The sequence below is a fragment of the Glycine max genome, chromosome 1, assembly GCF_000004515.6.
Source record: "Glycine max cultivar Williams 82 chromosome 1, Glycine_max_v4.0, whole genome shotgun sequence".
Classification (NCBI taxonomy): domain Eukaryota; kingdom Viridiplantae; phylum Streptophyta; class Magnoliopsida; order Fabales; family Fabaceae; genus Glycine; species Glycine max.
The window spans coordinates 56,549,359-56,569,434 of NC_016088.4; the positions used below are offsets into that span (position 1 = coordinate 56,549,359).

General features: G+C 34.6%; 3 protein-coding genes across 6 annotated transcripts; all 3 read left to right on the forward strand.

Annotated features, from left to right (window-relative positions):
- The first annotated feature begins 3,205 nt into the window (after nucleotides 1–3,205).
- Nucleotides 3,206–7,405, forward strand: LOC100818509 (UDP-glucose 4-epimerase GEPI48). The gene is made up of 9 exons (XM_003517462.5): nucleotides 3,206–3,754; nucleotides 4,263–4,312; nucleotides 4,476–4,611; nucleotides 5,291–5,392; nucleotides 5,482–5,709; nucleotides 5,975–6,053; nucleotides 6,181–6,263; nucleotides 6,850–6,941; nucleotides 7,134–7,405. The coding sequence occupies exons 1-9, from the start codon at nucleotides 3,443–3,445 to the stop codon at nucleotides 7,225–7,227; spliced, it is 1,176 nt and encodes a 391-aa protein (XP_003517510.1). The 5' UTR covers nucleotides 3,206–3,442; the 3' UTR covers nucleotides 7,228–7,405.
- A 1,572-nt stretch (nucleotides 7,406–8,977) lies between these two features.
- Nucleotides 8,978–14,680, forward strand: LOC100819043 (dynamin-related protein 5A). The gene is made up of 16 exons (XM_003517463.5): nucleotides 8,978–9,276; nucleotides 9,377–9,440; nucleotides 9,531–9,638; nucleotides 9,794–9,895; nucleotides 9,998–10,048; nucleotides 10,172–10,233; nucleotides 10,499–10,589; nucleotides 10,795–10,859; nucleotides 11,113–11,307; nucleotides 11,456–11,575; nucleotides 11,867–11,937; nucleotides 12,066–12,291; nucleotides 12,872–12,922; nucleotides 13,731–13,959; nucleotides 14,071–14,210; nucleotides 14,371–14,680. Exons 1-16 carry the CDS (start codon nucleotides 9,148–9,150, stop codon nucleotides 14,497–14,499), a joined length of 1,833 nt encoding a protein of 610 aa, XP_003517511.1. The 5' UTR covers nucleotides 8,978–9,147; the 3' UTR covers nucleotides 14,500–14,680.
- A 2,110-nt stretch (nucleotides 14,681–16,790) lies between these two features.
- On the forward strand, nucleotides 16,791–19,275 carry LOC100786952 (GDSL esterase/lipase At4g10955). Of its 4 annotated transcripts, none has more exons than XM_006573749.3 (3): nucleotides 16,791–16,951; nucleotides 17,527–17,627; nucleotides 18,026–19,275. In XM_006573749.3, exons 2-3 carry the CDS (start codon nucleotides 17,566–17,568, stop codon nucleotides 18,993–18,995), a joined length of 1,032 nt encoding a protein of 343 aa, XP_006573812.1. In that variant the 5' UTR covers nucleotides 16,791–16,951; nucleotides 17,527–17,565; the 3' UTR covers nucleotides 18,996–19,275. The 4 variants fall into 4 exon arrangements, with proteins under 4 accessions (XP_006573812.1, XP_006573814.1, XP_014632659.1 ...); XM_006573751.3 differs by lacking the exon at nucleotides 16,791–16,951 and adding an exon at nucleotides 16,978–17,032; XM_014777173.3 differs by lacking the exon at nucleotides 16,791–16,951 and adding an exon at nucleotides 17,017–17,120.
- Nucleotides 19,276–20,076: the final 801 nt, after the last annotated feature.

The following is a 20,076-nucleotide window of genomic DNA, read 5'->3' on the forward strand; positions in this document are numbered from 1 at the left end:
CATTTTCTAAAGTTATTGACTCACATACTTAAATATTTACATAGGAGGATTAGTGTTTAGTGGGTTGTGGATTGTTTGATCGACTTTCTCCAGGAGGTTGACTTATAGTTAAGCATGCTATTGGACTTTAGCCACATGAATGTCTAAGGACCAACATCGATCAAGCACACCTCGTTCTTAACCCACTTAATCATTATGGAACCTAAAAGGGTTGTATACTATCATGTATGACCTGAAAATCGTTGGGACTTGGCAACAACATCGGAAGAACATCGTGTTCCTGACATGTCAAGGACGCATGACAACACACTTGTATCATGTAAACCAACAAAATTGTGCTTGCATAGTGGCATGGCATGAGGCCTAATATTACAAAGACACATGGACAAATTTGTTTGTGAACACTATATATAAACAAAGATAAGTCACCTGACTTACCTCAGATTCATGGCTAGATAAAACTAGAGGGTGACACTCACGAAGGCTTGGGTTAGGGCACTTTGTTCTCTTTTATGTTCTCCAATATTAAATAAAGCCATCACTGACGTTTGAATTAAATGTCTTGAAGTTATTAAAGTTTAACAAATGATTTTGAGTTTGAATCTTGTTATCATGATGATATTATTTGACTATAATAAAATTGTCTATAATAGAAAATACATTTATAAATTATAGATTATATAGTCTCTAAAAAAGACATTATAAATTAAAATTAAATAAAATAATTGACTGATTTCTTATTGTGTATCTTAAGAAAGATTGTTTTTATTTTCTTATAAACTTGTTTGTTTTGAAGCCTTATTATAAACTTCTTAAGACATGTAACATACCTTGAAGTGGGTATAAGAAGAGATGAGACAATAATTCTGGAAGTTACTTACCTTGAAGCTATGCGAATGAAAACGTAATTAACTAGTAATGGATTTGGGCGGCGAGAGGATATTGTTTACTTTACTCACGCAAGCAACATCATCCTTCTTTCCTTTAAATTTCGAGGGTCCATCATTCTGGAGAGCGGTATCCCGGTAGTATCCTATGCACAGATTTAATAATTTCTAAATGAATTTGCAAACAATCAAATGTCCTTTCATTGTTACTTGAGCAACTTTTCTTCTTTCACCTATTATTTCTAAGATTTTAACAAAGAAAAATATTATCAAATTCATCGTGGCAATGAAATCATCAGAATTTTTAATGCACGTACGAATCATCACCGGCCCAATCTGTCTTTTTGCTAATTATTTTTTGATAGAACTTCACTTGAATTCCAGAAGGTGTGTGAAACACCACGCGTACACATTTCTGCTCACTAAACTAATCTTTTATTAAATAAAACAAAATGCACAAAAAAAAAGAGAGATTCCGATAAGATCGTCAATGTGTTTGACACAAATATCAATTTAGGTGATCGGACTATAGTCTTTTTTCAAGAATCCAGGAACCGCCAACGAGATAGTGGAGCAGATATGAAATTAATAAATACTTCCACACACTTTGGCCTATGATGACACTCTGGTGTCTTCTCCACTTTGACTCTTTTGATCTTATCTGATCTTCAGAAGAATATAAAACATAAAATTAAACAATTTAAACCCCCCCTTTTTTTTATTGTATAACTTGTGTACTTGAATAATTTACCTTACTTTCTAAGGATTATTTTGAAAATAAAAAATAAGTCAATTTTTTACCCGTAGAAATTAGTTCTGTAAACCCACAAAGTCCTATTAACTTCGATTTAGACTTAGTTACAACTTTCAAAATTTTATTTATACTACTATAAAAATATATTATTTTTGAATTTAACTTTTAGATATATACAACTAAAGAAAATATTTGGTTGCGTATCAAAGTGTTACTTAGCTCAACCAAAATTGTCTCCTATAAAAAATTATCTGCAGTTTCTGCTTAAAAAATGAAATTAAAAGCATATTGTCAAAGATAAATCATGTGTACCTCATTCATCATATATGAATAACTAAATGTCAAATTATTCATACCAGACACATCATATTTTAGTGACGTATTTCCAATTTTATTAAATGTTCGCGTGATTCCTTCTCAGAGTTCTATTCTTTTTTTTTTTTTTGAAACATTAGTTGATTTTTACACATTTTATTGAAGCTTTTAAAGAAATACAAAACAAAAAATTGAATAGCAGTGAGATTACGTATTATAAAGAGAGGGGAAAAAAATCTTTCATTTTGAAAATGTAGAATCAAATTTTATAATATAATAATTGACATATTAGGTAAGTAGACACGTAAAAACATTTTGTACCGTGTTAAGTTGAATTGATAATTAATTGGGCTCGTGTCCCCTCAAGGCGAACGCATATAATTAATAAATATAAAATATACAGAGTGTTCTAATGTCGTTGAGCTAACTCACAAAAAAATGTCTTATTTTAACCAAAAAATATAGATGCTAACATTATTTTTCATCAGTAGAATTTTATTTAATAAAAATAATTTATTAATATTAATATCAAAGGTTTATATTGATAAAAACTAAATTGCGAGTATAATAATTCAAATGGTTTTTTTTTTAATTTCTTGAATATTTTGACATGAATAGAATGCATTTTTTATATAATTATATTCTAAATCATCGATAATTTATTTTTGGTAATGTTTGATATTGTTAATTTGTTATGTAAACTTGGTTTTTATGTTTTTTCCCAAGTAAAACATCTCTTAATTTAAAACATTTAAAAGTTGACTATAATCCGACGTTAATTCCAAATACAAATCTAAAACCTAAATTCTAACAAGTGACTAAAAAATCCGAGAAAAAAATTAGATAAATTACCCACTCAACGCAATTATTTTTTTTATTGCATCATGAAGATTTATTTTATTCTGTCTATTCTAATTTTCTACATCACAAATTGTATAATTTATTGAAAGATACTAAATAGCTAAATTTTCTGTCAGTATTTTCACATGAGTGAGTTGGTATATCATGTATGAATGAGCGATTTCCACCAAATCCAATAACACATTCACAGCTTCTACTATCATAAACAAAGTACAATTCACAATTGCCAAGTTACCATTAATCAATTCTTTAAAATAGCTGAATATTAAGACACCTAAAGAGACATTTGTCGCGTAGGCGAGTAAAACAATAGTTAAATCACAATCAATTAGGAAATGTGAACCAAACATATAGGAATAATTTTCTTAAAAATATAACTATAATTTATATAATAAATATTTGTTTATTTTAATTGGTCTTAATAATAATGTTTAAGAACATCCTAAAAGCAAAATGACAGGTTAAGAAAGTGTTTGGGAGTGATGAAGACATACTGGAAATCCACGTGGCTGATCTGGTGTTCCCTCCATAAATATTCGCACAAAGCCTTCCAATTAAAGTAGGGACACACAACGCAAACTTTCTTCCAAACGAACGTGTCACAAAATTCTCGCCTTCTCCGAATATGGCATCGCGCGTCAGCATTGGCAACCTTACCTCCTCCGCGCCGTATATTAATTCCCCTCACTTTCGCTCACCACTTAAGATTTCCAACAACCCCTCTCTGCAAAACGCTTCGCATAAGGTACTTATGCGCGATAAGACTGTACTGGTAACCGGCGGAGCCGGTTACATCGGCAGCCACACCGTTCTTCAGCTCTTGCTCGGAGGTTTCAGAGCCGTCGTCCTCGACAACCTCGAAAATTCCTCCGAGGTTGCCATCCACAGAGTCAGGGAGCTCGCCGGCGAATTTGGGAACAACCTCTCCTTTCACAAGGTGCTCCTCCTTCTCCTTCTATTGCCTGTTTCATTCAATTTCAATTTTTTCGGTGCCTTTTCTCGTAAGCAAAGTTTTTTTTCGGGATTCATAATTTCGTCGATTTAGGTTTAGATTTGTGAAAATTTGGGATTACGGTGGGTCAGTTTTGAGCTTATAGACGGCAACGGGTTAATTATAATTTACATGTGTTTTGGCGTCATTGGATTTGGTGCTCTGTCGGTTTCGAATTCAGCTGAAAAGTTCATGATGTTCTTGTTTGATGTGATGTAATTTTGGGGAACGGCTGGTCTATTTTGTTGTTAGGTCCAATCTGATAATATTGCTCTAGACTGTTCCAGTGGTTTCGGTGATGCTTAATTTGTTTTGCTAATTTTTGTTTTACAAATATTCTGGCAATGGAAACCATAGATGACAAGCACTTTAATTGCTTAATTTTACAGCTTGTTGTTTAATTATTTTATTATGGTGATGGACGACGCTTTTTGTTATACTTTTGCCTCTGTAGGTGGACCTACGGGACAGAGCTGCTCTAGACCAAATATTTTCTTCCACACAGTAAGGATTATGAGAGAAGCTTCTTTCTTTTTATGATTCTGATTTGAGTATGACAGAAGTTATTTCAATATTATTAAAAGAGATTTATATGTCGGTGAATATGTTCTCTTTGTACATCATTAGCCTTGCAACTTTTTCTCACCTCCTTTTTCTTTTCTTGCAGATTCGATGCTGTCATACATTTTGCTGGACTGAAAGCAGTAGGAGAAAGTGTGCAAAAACCTTTACTATACTATAACAACAACTTGACTGGGACAATCACTCTATTGGAAGTCATGGCTGCCCATGGATGCAAGAAGGTAAAATCCTTCTTGTTTCTCAGTCCTGCATGATAGACCTTAACTGTACTGAAAGAATATTATTAATTCTCAAACTGCTATGGCAACCACCCGTAATGTCTTTTACTTTTTTTTTAGAGTTCCTTCTTATTAATCAGATACAACATGTCTATATATCCAGTTAAATTGACTCAATATTACTTACAGGACGTATTATTTAAATTGATTCAAGTTATTTCTCACCTCACTTGGGATGAGATGTCTGAGAAGGTTAGGAAGGTTAAGTAGTCTAGGGTGAATCAAAAGATTTTTGACTTTGTAGTCATATGATCTATGACAGCGACAACCATGAAGGAATATGTTTTACTAACATTGTCAAATATTCATGTGGCTCTAGTTGTAATTGCTTTTGCTGCTGCAATTTCTGTTGGTTTTTCTAGGATGTTTAAGCTTCTCATTATATGCATGAAAATTTATTTTCAAGACAGGAAGGGGAGCCACCTTGTTCATCCTCGTCTTTAATGGGTTACTATCATAGTCATTAGTTGTGTTGGTGGAAAAGTATTAAGCCTGTAGGATACCGTTGTTTGTTTACATACCAACACCTTGAAGTGTCTTGTGAGGTTGATTATACCTTCTACAGCTTTGACGCTCCATTCAGCTCACCTCACTGATTTTGTATTTAATTGAATGATTTCAGCTCGTGTTTTCATCTTCAGCAACTGTATATGGTTGGCCAAAGGAGGTTCCATGCACAGAAGAGTTCCCTCTGTCAGCAATGAACCCATATGGACGAACTAAGGTATGACTAGGAGTGTTTGTTGGAAGGTGAAACTTGGTTTTGATTTGAATTCTGTGTGTTCGCCATCTGATACGATGTTTGTTTTTCAGCTTATCATTGAAGAAATTTGCCGTGATGTCCACTGTGCAGAGCCAGATTGTAAAATAATTTTGTTAAGATACTTCAACCCAGTTGGTGCACACCCCAGTGGTTATATTGGGGAGGATCCTCGTGGAATTCCAAACAATCTCATGCCATTTGTTCAGCAAGTAGCAGTTGGCCGACGGCCTGCACTGACAGTTTTTGGAAATGATTATAATACAAGTGATGGCACTGGGGTACGCTCTAACTGACTTAAATTTATGCACTGAAATTTTTCCATGGAAAAGAAAATTGCATGAAGTTTTATCCAATCTTATCATGTCCACTGTTTCCTTGGATTTGGAATATTTTTGTTTTTTACCAGTTAAACTTCATATATGATGTACACATCTTGAGTTGCCTTAATTACAGTTTGGTCATTTATTACCCATTTCTTGAAGATCTACTTTTAATGTCTTCACCAAAAGGATCTTACTGGATGGTTCTCATCATTTTTGTCAGGTTCGGGATTACATTCATGTTGTTGATTTAGCAGATGGGCACATTGCTGCATTGCTTAAACTAGATGAACCTAATATAGGTATTATTCTAAAGTTTTCTTTATCTTCTATATTTAACTCTGTCAGCTCTGGTGATTTCTGAAACAGTGACAATGTGGTAAATTTGTATTGGTAAAATTTATTTTAATTTTCATGGTGTATTTACAGGTTGTGAGGTTTATAACCTGGGAACAGGAAAGGGAACATCAGTTTTGGAGATGGTTAGAGCTTTTGAAATGGCATCTGGAAAGGTAATAGAATAATGTATCTTTTTCTGGTCTTATATATGTCAATTGTCAACATAATCCTGGCTGTCAACTTTAATGCCATTTTTTAAAGCATTTTGTTGTTCACATTCTGTTTTTCTCCTTTCTTGGGGGCGGGATGTTTTAATTTTTGCTGAGAATGTGGTCAATTTAGTGCTTCATTTGCATTCTAAATGAAGTTATGTGCTGTGTTCTCTGTAATCTAGTCATTTTATAGTTTGGTTTGGTGTTAGCCCGCTTGGGGCCTAAGATAAACTTAGGACTTGAAACTGCTATCTAAATTGGTTGCTCTAACTTTAGTTGTGTTGTGGTTTTGGATATGGAGCTTCTCGAATTTAAATTGGCTTGTTTCAGTTATCACCTTTGCTAATTGCTGTATCTCTATGGATTGCTATAGAGACATGAGAAGTCGGCAACAAATCTTATAACAAATAATTTCCCTCTTATATTTCATATTTAGTTTGTTTATTTTCCTAAAACGTAGAACATCTTGAACCGAGTCATTTTCATTTGTATTTAGCTATTATGCAGTGCATGTATAATTAATTCTCCTGACTATTCATGTGTTCAGAAAATTCCACTTGTGATGGCTGGCCGTAGACCTGGTGATGCTGAAATTGTTTATGCATCAACAAAGAAAGCGGAAAGAGAGCTTAAATGGAAGTAAGTGTTAATTGGCTCCTCCTCCTGAATATCCTAGATAGATAATAAAAGCTTAATAGTATGAAACAAGTTTTTCTTGATAAATTCTGGTTTTGTGTAGTACTTTCATGCATTTTACTTTTAAAAAACTTTTATTCACTTCTTTTCCAATTTTGTTTTTTTTTTCTTCTAAAAATTCATCTTACGTGGCAGGGCAAAATATGGCATTGATGAGATGTGCCGTGATCAATGGAATTGGGCTAGCAAAAACCCTTATGGCTATGGAGATCAGGGCTCCACCGATTAACCACTTAGTTTTCTCTTTGGGTTCTTTTCTGAACTCACCCACACCGTAGTCCGTAGGTCTTGTGAATTTAGTTTTCCCAAAAGCTTTTCTTTCTTTAGTGATCTTAAGGTGACAAAGTACTTGTATTATTACTATTCATAGTTACATAGTAAGTAAGTAGTGGTTTACTATACTGTAATTTAAAGGTTCTCTAGGTTCCTTCTTACAGGTTATTGATTATTAGATTCGGATTCTCTCATGTTCCACATGAGCAGCATCCTGTTTTGTAAATCTAAATCACATGTTTGTTTAAAGTGTGACTAACAGGTATCCTTACCTCATTATTGAGATTAATTTATTTTGAATGTTACCTTTAGTAATAAATAGCATTTTTCATGAAAAATTGAATTAATTATCTCCCATTCGAATTTGCTCGACTGTTGGTCACAACTAATGCAATTTTGTGTAGTAGTCGATAGACTCCGACCACCCCATTTTTGACGATAATATATGTTAGAGATACTTCAGAATAAACGCCACAACAATTTTAACGGCTATACAACATGCGCTTAATCTGAAGTAACTTGCTCTTGTTAAAACAACTTCTTGGTTTAAGTATACTATCACACAAACATTATATGGTATTCAGTGAGCATATATTCCGGAAACCTGTTATAAGGGACTATTTTATTTTGGTTAGTATTCTGCTAGTTAGGTATTACCAATATTTTATTTGAAGTTGAAAACCAGGACAAATGGACTATGACTTGGGGAGTTAGGAGCTTTGTCAGTAAAGGTAAAATCAGTTCGATATTTAGAAAATAAAATAGTGGATTATAACAAAGTTGCAGTTTATTTTTTTCTGATAAAAGTTATAGTATATTGATCGTGTATTTATAATTAAATAACACTTACATATTTATTATTAGTATGGTATTTTATTCTCTAAAATTGTGTGTAGTTAAAGTATTTTAATGTGTGATTCTATTTTTGGATGATTTAGAATTAGAAGTAATTCTTCAAAACTTTCAAGGTTTGCGAGGTGGAAAAGCCAATTTCACCTTATCTTTAATGAGTTAGGATGTACAAATACTATTGAAGTCATAGTGTTCTTTTTTTTTTTTTAAACTAAAATAAAAACATTTATTATCTATCTAAATTTAGAGGTTGTTTGTTGTAATTTTTTCATGAAAAAGTTTTTTTTTCTCTAAAAATGTGTAAAATTAATGCAAGGCAAATGAAGTTGCAATTGAGACCACATTTCTTAAACTCCAACGGTACAATTACCGGTAAGGCGGTGGAGCAATACGCACGCAGAATCAAATGAGCCCCACCACACAACAGCACAATTCAAATTAGGCAATCATCGCATGAGCATTTAAATTTGAAAACGGGAAGGTACTAATGATCAAAATAATAAAAAACAATCAAATGAAATAGTAATTTTTAGTTGCTAAGATAAAAATTCGTCACACTTGTATCATAATTTGCTGATATTATTATTATTTTTTACAGAAATTTGCTGATAATTTATTAACTCATAAGATGTTATATCCAAGTTCAACATAAATGTTAACAAAATACAAACAATTAAACCAAGCGTGGTAGCATAAATTTAATAGATGAGGTCTACTAAATAATAAACACGACCAAAAATCCAAATTCCAAAGATATATTTTTTGTTTTATTAATTAGCGTTCACTAACAATTAACTTAAGAGAATGTTGTAAGTTGTAAGTTGTAACGGTCAATAGATGTCATAATGCAAAACCTTGCCATGACTCGTGAGAAAAGGTGAAAGAAAACGAAAAACTCGCGAGTTGAAGACTTGAGTCAAGCTATATACTGAGTAGCTCGTCCTTCCAACACAAATTCATTCCGCGCACTAAACGAAAGAAAAACAGAACCACACAAAAAACAAATTCACAATTAAATCTGTGAATGGAGAACCTAATTTCTTTGGTGAACAAAATCCAGAGGGCTTGCACCGCTTTGGGTGACCACGGCGAAGCAAGTGCCTTACCAACTCTCTGGGACTCTCTCCCTGCTATCGCCGTCGTCGGTGGCCAGGTTTTCAAACTTTCACTTCAATTCTCACCGTTTTTTTTTTCTATTTCTCAGCTAACGGCTTTTGTTCTGAGAACGTTTTTCACTTCCTTATTTTTTTTAGAGCTCTGGAAAGTCCTCGGTGTTGGAAAGTGTTGTTGGCAAGGATTTCTTACCTCGTGGATCAGGTAATTATGCTACTAACAACTACACTCGCCCTTTTAAACTCTAATTAGTTGCATTACTCATGTGATGTGGTGCATGCAACACACTTGCAGGGATTGTTACTCGGAGACCCCTTGTTTTGCAGCTTCACAAGATTGATGAGGGTGGCAGAGAGTATGCTGAATTTCTACACCTCCCCAGGAAAAGGTTCACCGATTTTGGTACTGAACCAGGCTCTAACTTTTATTTATTTGTCATTGCTGATTATTACTTGTTACTTTTGGTGTTCCTTTTTTTTTTTCTGAATGATTGTTTCATTTACAATGTGAAACTTTTTTTGATTTTTGTTAATATTGATAATAATGTCATTGCGCAGCTGCTGTGAGAAAAGAGATTCAAGATGAAACCGATAGAGAGACTGGACGAACAAGACAGATTTCAAGTGTTCCAATTCATCTTAGCATATATTCTCCGAATGGTATGTTACATAAATATGTCACCTAGAAAGAATTATATGTAAAGTTGTGGCACGGATTATTTGTTAATTTTCATCTTACTATGACTCCTTGGACATTTGCAGTTGTTAACTTGACACTCATTGATCTCCCTGGCCTTACAAAGGTAGCTGTAGGTAAGCAACGAATTGGATGTGTCTTTTTGGTCCTTGGTTTTGTAACAACCCTATGGGAATGGTTAGACTTTTATTATGGAGATTGGATAGTGACATGCTAACAGATGGTTTTTTAAAATACAGAGGGGCAACCAGATAGTATTGTCCAAGATATTGAGAATATGGTTCGCTCCTACATTGAGAAGGTAATAGGAAACTCATGGAACAAAATTTGCAGGACACCATATTACATTTGCCTCCCTGCTACAACTTATCTAATATAGCTTTTCTAAATACAATTTACATTCCTAGAAAATTGATCTTGCTAAGTTGGCTGATTGTGCAAAAACCTAGCCATATTTAATTTTCTTGATCTTCATTGGTTTCTCAACACCTAAGGGACATTCTTAAATTGATTTCAACGTTTGGTAAAATATTATGTGGTTTACTAAATTTGATGTTAATCTGCAGCCAAACTGTATAATTTTGGCTATTACGCCTGCCAATCAAGATCTTGCAACATCTGATGCAATTAAAATATCCCGTGAAGTGGATCCCACTGGTAATTTCATATTCTATTTTCTGTAATCTTGATTACTGGTTGTTCTGCAATTTTAATGGTTCATTTGGGTTCCCAAGAATCAATGAGTTAGAAAATGTACATTTGACCAAGATTCAAATGGATGAGCAATTCAATTGATTTGAACAGCTTGAAGCAAATACTCTATCGATGTTCTAATTCTATCATTATTGATTTTAATTTTAAGGGGAAAGAACATTTGGAGTCTTGACAAAGATTGATCTTATGGACAAGGGTACTGATGCTGTTGAAGTAAGTTGATCATTTTGTAGTTATACAACGACAATGTATCATATTAAATTATTGATAAGGAAGGTGGATAAAGTTTATACTGCCAAAGATTTCTTGTGTTTTAAAACATTCTTTCTGCTGGAGTTAATATTACCATTACCTCATTTCTAATTTGTGACATAAACCTGAAGAACAGGCACATTTTTATTTTCACAAGTGCAAAACTAGCTACTTGATTCAGTACTGATCCCTATTACATATATAATTTCTTCAGATGTTGGAGGGGAGAGCTTATAGATTAAAGTATCCGTGGATCGGTGTTGTCAATAGATCACAAGCAGATATTAACAAGAATGTTGACATGATTGCTGCTAGGCGTAGAGAACATGAATATTTTTCTAATACCCCTGAATATAAGCACCTTGCTCACAGAATGGGTTCTGAGCATCTAGCAAAGATGCTTTCGAAGGTACAAAAATAACAATTTATCCTTATAGAGCATTAATTGAATGAAATATATTATTTTTTTTATTTTACATTATTATTAATAATACTACTGCTTGGAACATTTGATTTTACTTGTTTCTAAGACTAAATCATAATGCTTTATATCTCAGCATTTGGAGGCAGTAATCAAGTCCAAAATTCCTGGTATCCAATCTCTTATCAGTAAAACAATTGCTGAACTTGAAGCTGAACTGAGTCGTCTGGGAAAGCCTGTTGCAGCTGATGATGGGGTAATTTTGCTCTTCATAGCTCAACCGATTTGAATTATAAATTTCCAAAAACTCTTGATTATTTATGTGGTCCACTGTTGAAAAAGGCCCTGTATTTCCATCCTTCGTCCTTGTGTCTTTGATGAATGAAGTCCATTCCAAGTTTCCAACTATTCATCCATTGATTCTGGTGAACTGAATTAAGCTACGGTTATTGAAAGATAGTGGTATCCTATAGCACTCCAATTTCAGGGATCTTAATATAGCATTCTATATTTGAATTTTCATATGATTGATTGCAAACACATGCAGGGAAAGCTGTATGCAGTCATGGAAATATGCCGCTCATTTGATCATATATTCAAAGAACATCTTGATGGCGTGTATGTATTATCTTTTTGTGCTTTTATTTTAAAATAATTCAGTGCCCTTATCGTTCTTGTTTCTTAATTATCCACGTGCTTCATTCATTTTCTAAAACTAACTACAATAATTTGCTTATCCCCTATAGGCGACCTGGAGGTGATAAAATTTATAATGTCTTTGACAATCAGCTGCCTGCTGCTTTAAAAAGGCTGCAGTTTGATAAGCAGCTTTCGATGGAAAATATAAGGAAACTTATCACGGAAGCTGATGGGTATCAACCTCATCTAATAGCTCCCGAACAAGGATATCGTCGCCTCATTGAATCTTCTCTAACTACTGTCAGGGGTCCAGCTGAGGCAGCTGTTGATGTGGTATGTGTAAATTGGAGATCAGTGAATGAAAATTATTGTTAACAAGCACATTTTTTAATGGCCCTGATGCACATTTCCCTTTTGCAATTGACACACTAAAATTTTCTTAAGTACTATTTAATTATTGTTATTTAACATTCACAATTATGTGTACGGTGTACCTCTTTCAGTTTTGATCTCCAGTCAGAAATATTTTTGAAACTTGTATATTGGATCATCATTCACTGTAAAGAAATGGTTTCCATATAATAATAATAATAAATACAAATTGGAAGTTTGCCATTGATCATCACTCATCTCTGTGTAAATTTATTTGTTCCCAAAAACATTTTTTGAGATCATGTGTGATAGAAATTACATGTGGAAAATTTGATAAATTGGCCTCCTTGATTAAAAAACCTTAGCCTCAATATTCCCAGAAGCAGCCTTTACAGTAAAAATTTACAAATTTTCAAAGTTGGCATTTTTATTTATCATGTATTTAATACTGTTGTAGTTTATTTATTTACTTGTGCAACTTTTCATCTTTGCTGATCTCATTTTTCTTATTTATTAATGTCATTTTGAATTGTGTTACCAGGTTCATTCCCTATTAAAGGACCTAGTTCACAAAGCTATTAGCGAGACTCTGGTATGTTCCTCTCCATACTGAAATTTGGTGTTTCTGTTGTGCTGCTATGTTTTAAGTTTAATAGGTTTGGTCCTCCTTGCAGCCAGCGTCTTTAATTTTAATGTTGAAAAATATTCAGTTTTGTTTGCTCAAGGAAATAAAATATGCATGGTTGTGGGCCTAGATGCTGTCTAGGAAATAAAATCTGTAACCTCTGTATTTGTGAACTTTGTAATGCGCTGAAATTAGAGAGATGCCAAGGTTTAATTCTTTGATCAAAGACTAATTATTAGCTCCACCTCTCATGCAATAGGAAAACACTTCTAAATACATTGCCATAATTTTTTTTAAGAATAAAAACCAATTTGATGTATAGTCCAAGTTTTCCTGGGACAAAGAACATGCTTTCTTTTGTTAGAAAGATTTTATATGGGTCTTGTGGACTGACTGCCAGGGTCCCTATACTTTGTCTCATCTTTGTCTCTATACCTCAAATTCTACATTATACGAGCAATTTTTTATTTTGATATATTTTTATATACCTACAAATTCTACATTTTAGTTCCTATATTCTTGGTGGTGTAAAACTCCTACAAAATGGAGGTATAAGGATTAAAACAAAAAGAATGCTTGTGTAGAGACTAAAAAAATGATTTATTGAACTTTTCTTATTAAACTATGACAATTTGGAATTTATTGAATTTTAGTTTTCACGCACTTGGAGCAGTAATCTCCTTCTTCAATCCTTTTTAATCCTAAGTTTTTTGGCATTATCATCCCACTTCCATAGCTGATACACATATATGTTGTTGGTCTGGTTAACTCGCAGGACTTGAAGCAATATCCTGGTCTGCGTGTTGAGGTTGGGAATGCTGCCATTGATTCGCTAGAAAAAATGAGGGAGGAAAGCAAAAGAGCAACGCTACAACTAGTTGATATGGAGTGTGGCTATTTGACGGTTGATTACTTTCGGAAGCTTCCTCAAGATGTTGATAAGGGTGGCAATCCTACACATTCAATTTTTGATAGATATAATGATTCATATCTTAGGAGAATTGGTAAGTTTTACAAAATTCATTTTCTTACTTGGACTGAGAGATATCATGCTCTCCCTTATAGTTTAACCTAAGTCTGTAATAACTACTAACAGTATTGGTATGTATAAACAGGAACCAATGTTCTGTCTTATGTCAATATGGTCTGTGCAAGTCTGCGGCATTCAATTCCCAAGTCAATTGTCTATTGTCAAGTGAGGGAAGCGAAACGAGGCCTACTAGATCACTTTTTCACTGAGCTAGGCAAAATTGAGGTGCGAAATAACCTGTGTTCCCTTGTTTTATAATGTATGCTTTTGGCTATTCATTTATTATTATTAACGTTTATTTTTATATTTTGGCTGTTTTGTCATTTAGTTTATGTATTTTCCTGATAAATTAAACACTGATAGTCTGCATAAATCGTCTTTGCAGCCCAAGCGTCTGTCCTCATTGCTGAATGAGGATCCTGCAATCATGGAAAGGCGAAGTGCCCTCTCAAAGAGGCTTGAGTTATACCGGAGTGCACAAGCTGAGATCGATGCAGTTGCATGGTCTAAGTAGATATGATATAGATGTGTATGCTACATTGCGTTATTGTTAATATTGATTGAGAAATCTCTCTCTCTCTCCTATTTTTGTTGGGCTTTTTTGTATTGTAAAACGCATACTGTCATTGTCATCTTTACAAGTCAGTCTGGTTGTTGAAGGGAAAAAAAGGGAGAGAGGGTTTTTGGTGAGATAATTTGAGTGTCTTCATGCCTTTTGTGTAGATATTTCATTTTTGTAATTCTGTCCCAACTTTTCACTCGTTTCAAAAAATGTTTCTCGCGAAACAGCAGCATAGAACAATTTAATTTAAGCATTAAATTAATGTGTTTCAAGTATTCACCCAAACTTTCCTTATTCGATTCGATCAATGTATAAGGATTTCCTTCCAGACTTATTTACTTATTAGTATAAAGATAAAGATTCCGGCTTAAATGTAAAAGAATTTCCTTCGAGACTTCTTACTTTTATTAATATAACAAAAAATTTCCGCTCAAATGTATTAGATTTCTTCCAAGACTTATTTATTTTTCAAATAAGAAATCAACAACAACAACAACAACGCCTTATCCCACTGGGTGGGGTTGGCTACATGGATCAACTTCCGTCATAATGTTCTATCAAGTACCATACTTTTATCCAAATCATTAAGTTCGAGATCCTTCTTGATAACCTCTCTTATAGTCTTTTTGGGTCTTCCTATACCTCGAATTGTTTGCCTTCTCTCCATCTGGTCTACTCTCCTCACTACAGAGTCTACCGGTCTTCTCTCTACATGCACAAACCACCTAAGTCTATTTTCCACCATCTTCTCTACAATAGGCGCTACTCCAACTCTCTCTCTAATAGCTCCGTTTCTAATTTTATCCTGTCGAGTCTTACCACACATCCACCGCAACATCCTCATCTCCGCTACACCTACTTTAGTCTCATGCTGGCTCTTGACCGCCCAACATTCTGTTCCGTACAAAATCGCCGGTCTTACCGTAGTCCGATAAAACTTTCCCTTTAGCTTGATCTGTACCTTTGCATCACATAACACCCCCGATGCTTTTCTCCATTTCATCCATCCTGCTTGAATGCGATGATTCACATCCCCTTCAATTTCTCCATCATCCTGTATTACAGACCCAAGATATTTAAACCGTGTGACTTAAGGGATAATATGGTCTCCTATTTTCACCTCTGAGTTAGATACCCTCCTACTTTTGTTGAACTTACATTCCATATACTCCGATTTGCTTCTGCTTAGGCGAAAGCCATGTGTTTCTAGAGCTCGTCTCCAAGTTTCCAACCTCTCATTCAACTCCTCCCTCGACTCTCCAAGGAGGACTATGTCATCTGCAAAAAGCATGCATCTCGGCGCTATCTCTTGGATTTGTTCCGTGAGGACATCCAGAATTAAGGTAAAAAGGTAGGGGCTAAGGGTTGACCCTTGATGCAAACCAATTGTGATGGGAAAATCGTCTGACTCTCCACCTTGTGTCCTAACACTAGTCGATACCCTATCATACATATCTTGGATAACTCGAATATATGCAACCCTAACCCCTTTCTTCTCTAGAGCTTTCCACAAAATCTCTCTAGGCACTCTATCATACGCTTTCTCCAAGTCAATAAAAATCAAGTGCAAGTCTTGTTGGTCCATGCGATATTGCTCCATCACCCGCCGTAATAAATAGATCGCTTCCATGGTCGACCTTCCCGGCATGAAACCAAATTGATTCTCAGTAACTTGAGTCTCTTTTCTTAATCTCCGTTCGATCACTCTTTCCCATAATTTCATGGTATGACTCATGAGCTTGATTCCCCTATAATTTGCACAATTTTGTATATCCCCCTTGTTCTTATAGATTGGCACTATCGTGCTTCTCCTCCATTCCTCCGGCATGCGTTTTGACCTCATAATTTCATTAAAGAGTTTGGTGAGCCACTCAAGACCTCTATCTCCAAGAGTTTTCCACACTTCAATAGGTATGTTGTCTGGCCCCACCGCCTTACCGTTACTCATTCTTTTCAACGCTTCCTTTACTTCCTGTTTTTGAATCCGACGATAATATTTATAGTTCCGGTCCTCTTCTCTTGTGTCGAGACTGCTAGAGTCATATCCATATCCATCATTAAATAAGTTGTGGAAATACACCTTCCACCTTTCCTTGATTTCTTATTTTTCAAATAAGAAATCATCTAAATATAAATTATCTAAAGTTTTCACGCGTATAAGAATTTCCTTCATGACTTCCTTACTTTTATTAATATAATAAAGATAAAAATACATTAAAAAGAGGTCGCTTAAAAAAGAAAAGAAAAGAGGTATCTGTACTTGTTTAGTGTTGTTGTGCAATAAGAGATGCCGTGGTATTGATTGGATTATGGTTTCGCATCAGAAAGCAACCTCAGTGATCGAAACAGTGACGTTTTTTTTTGCAACTTCCACCTAATATCAATCATCCACTTCGACTTTAAGGTCAGGGGCCCCTTTCAATTTCATTTCCATTCTTATTAATCTCTTTTTTGGGATCTCTTCTCTGATTTTCACATCTTCAAGGTTCACACATTTTTTCTCTCCTTTTTATTCCTACATTCTATTTTTTATCATTCAATTTTTATTTGTTTTGCCCTTTTGCACATGCAAGGTGAATCTCAATTTCGTGAATATAATTTTAATCTAATTGTGGAAAAGTGAATGCTGAATGTGCATTGCTATAAGATTACAAGACAAGATGGGTTTTTTTTTTGCGCTGAATTCTAATTGAGCAGGAGTAGATATTTTGCTTCACAAGAGTGTGGTTTGAGTGCCAAAACCTTGTTATGGTCAGATCTCCGCTTTTTCTTGTTATATCTTCATTTCTTTTGCAGCTTATGTATGTGGTACATGCCATAGATTGCGTTGTGAATGACAGTGGTTTTTCAGTTGTTGACTTGTGTTATTTGTTGATAATTGAAAGTTTGAAACCATCAGAACGTTTGGGAGATAACCGGAGATTTCATTGACTACTGATCCAACTTCTTTCCCTTTTTGACCTCTGGCAATTTGTGCAGATACTAAGAAGGAAGGAAGGCGGGGAAGTGAGAAGTGTAATGGCTTCTGAGAGGGAATGTTTTGACCTCTCTGGACCCTTACATTTAACTTATGTTGACTGGTAAGATCTATCAAACAAATCTTCCTCTTTTTTCATTTTGTACTTAAATAATATCATTTCTTCACTGTATGTTGTGGATTTGTAGCAATTCTTCATTATGTCTAATGTGCCTTGATATTCAGTGCAGTATTGTTCATAATAGCATGTTTACATCAAGATACCAGCAAATCTAATGTCTTCTGAGAACTATTTATCTTCTCTGGAGATTTTATACAGTACTCAGTTTATCAAAGACCTAGTATAGTTAGATTATTCTTCTTTTTGGCCATAAAGCTTCAATATTGCAATATTAGTTGACTTGATTAAGTAGATTTCGAATCCTAAAAGTTGCATCTGTGTTTTTTTTTTTGGCTGTTGGAATTTTGTTAATAGTTGATACAAGATTCGATTGTATCCAGGGATAATGCATATCATCGAAAGTCGGTTGCTGCTAGTTTGGTCCAAGGTGTTTATGTTCTAGAGAAGGACAGGCAAGAACGGCGTGAAGGTCCTGATGCTCTTGCACTGCCTTGGTGGGCGTTCTTCCACTTTAAGTTGTTTTGTTCGCTTGTCGATGATGTTGATTCTTCCATCTTTGGTGCTATTTATGAGTTCAAGCCTCCATCATCTATGTGCAATGACACCTTACATAGAAGTCCACGTTATGTAATTGCCTTCCGAGGGACTATAACCAAGGCAGACTCAGTTTCCCGTGATATCAAGTTGGGTATCCATTTTGTGCGAAATGGGCTTCATCAAACTTCACGTGCTGAGATAGCCATCCAAGCTGTTCGAAACATGGTGGCTACTGTGGGTGCTTCCAATATCTGGTTAGCTGGCCACTCGCTAGGATCAGCAATGGCAATGCTAACCGGGAAAACCATGGCCAAGACTGGCATATTTATTGAGTCTTTTCTCTTCAACCCTCCATATGTATCTGCTCCTATTGAGAGAATTAAGGACAAAAAATTGAAACATGGGCTTAGATTTGCTGGCAGTGTAGTAACAGCTGGACTTGCCATTGCTATGAAGGATAAGCAGAAGAAGAGTTTGTCCTTTGATCCATTTGCTGCTTTGTCTGCCTGGGTTCCATCCTTATTTGTGAATCCATCTGACCATATCTGCTCTGAGTATGTTGGATACTTTGAGCACAGAAGAAAAATGGAGGAGATTGGTGCAGGAAACATTGAAAAGTTAGCCACTCAAACTTCCCTTAATTGTCTACTGATGGGTGTGTTGGGGAAGGAATCTGATGAACCCCTGCACCTCATTCCTTCAGCTTCTCTGACAGTTAATCATACTCCTTCAAAGGATTTCAAAGAAGCTCATGGGATTCACCAATGGTGGAAACCTGACTTACGCCTAGAATCCAAGCTCTACCGATACTAATAATTCTTGTAGTTGTTGTAGTGTGTGTCTGGAATACTAGCACAATAAGGTTGGATTGATTTTTTTTTTTCCCATTGAAAGCAAAACAACTCATTGTTGCTTTCAGATTTTCATGTATTTTGCGTGATTTTTGGGTACTCACTGTTAATCCAAACACACTGATATTATGTTGGTGGATGTATAATTGTATATTGACTTGAATTATGCTGTATCTGGTTTTCCATGTGAAGTTAATTTTGTAAATGAACAGTTCATGTTATAAATGCTGTTGTCACTTTTATATTGATGGAGATAATAGATTTTTTTTTGGTACATGAGGAAAGAAGAGATCAATCAACTCTAGGAATGCAAATAAAGAGTGTCCAATCCCTCATTAACAGAAACTAAAGCAGACCATTAGGAGGAACAATCCAATGTTCCAAAAGGAACTTTGCGTACCTACACCGAGCTTAGCCGGAAAATTAGCTGAATCATTTGCTTCCCGATGAACCATAGGTAACGGTAACTTTGTGAAACTCCTCACAAGGTTCAAAACCTAAGTGATGTCAAGAGCATAGTCATGACATTTTTTCCTGTAACAAATTCATCACTTCGAGAGCATATTATTCACAAATAATAACTCAAGCCCAACGCCAAAGCTGGATTGAGACCATTCTCAACAGCTATCAGTTCTGAACTTTGATGATCAAGTTAAATGAAAGAACTTCGTTCATAAGTTGATTCTTAAAGGAATAAACTCAATTCATTTTACTTTCTTATTTTCTTCTTTTCCCTGCGAGTGCTTATAAAAAAGTTTATACAAAGAGGATTTCAGTTGCTAGCAATTAACATTATTCTCATGAAGCTCAGTATTCCATTTGTTTACCTGCCAATGCCATATCATACTTCGCAACTTTGTCATCATACTTCGCAACTTTGTCGTCCTTAAAAAAATATGCTGCTTTATTGTTGACGATAATTATAAATATTTAATCACAAGATTTATGTCTATACTACATTAATACAGTAATAATTTAAATCTTTTATAATTTCTTACATTCATTTTCTTGAAAAGATTATTTTATGGACACAATACCTATTT

Bases quoted from the DNA above. Each gene is read 5' to 3' on its own strand.
- LOC100818509 (XM_003517462.5), top strand. From the start codon at position 3,443: ATGGCATCGCGCGTCAGCATTGGCAACCTTACCTCCTCCGCGCCGTAT. The intron at 4,612-5,290 runs GTAAAATCCTTC...GAATGATTTCAG, and splicing joins CTGCCCATGGATGCAAGAAG to CTCGTGTTTTCATCTTCAGC. The intron at 5,393-5,481 runs GTATGACTAGGA...TTTGTTTTTCAG, and splicing joins ACCCATATGGACGAACTAAG to CTTATCATTGAAGAAATTTG.
- LOC100786952 (XM_006573748.3), top strand. The intron at 17,628-18,025 runs GTAAGATCTATC...GATTGTATCCAG, and splicing joins CATTTAACTTATGTTGACTG to GGATAATGCATATCATCGAA.
- LOC100819043 (XM_003517463.5), top strand. From the start codon at position 9,148: ATGGAGAACCTAATTTCTTTGGTGAACAAAATCCAGAGGGCTTGCACC. The intron at 9,896-9,997 runs GTATGTTACATA...GGACATTTGCAG, and splicing joins TAGCATATATTCTCCGAATG to TTGTTAACTTGACACTCATT. The intron at 11,576-11,866 runs GTAATTTTGCTC...AAACACATGCAG, and splicing joins CTGTTGCAGCTGATGATGGG to GGAAAGCTGTATGCAGTCAT.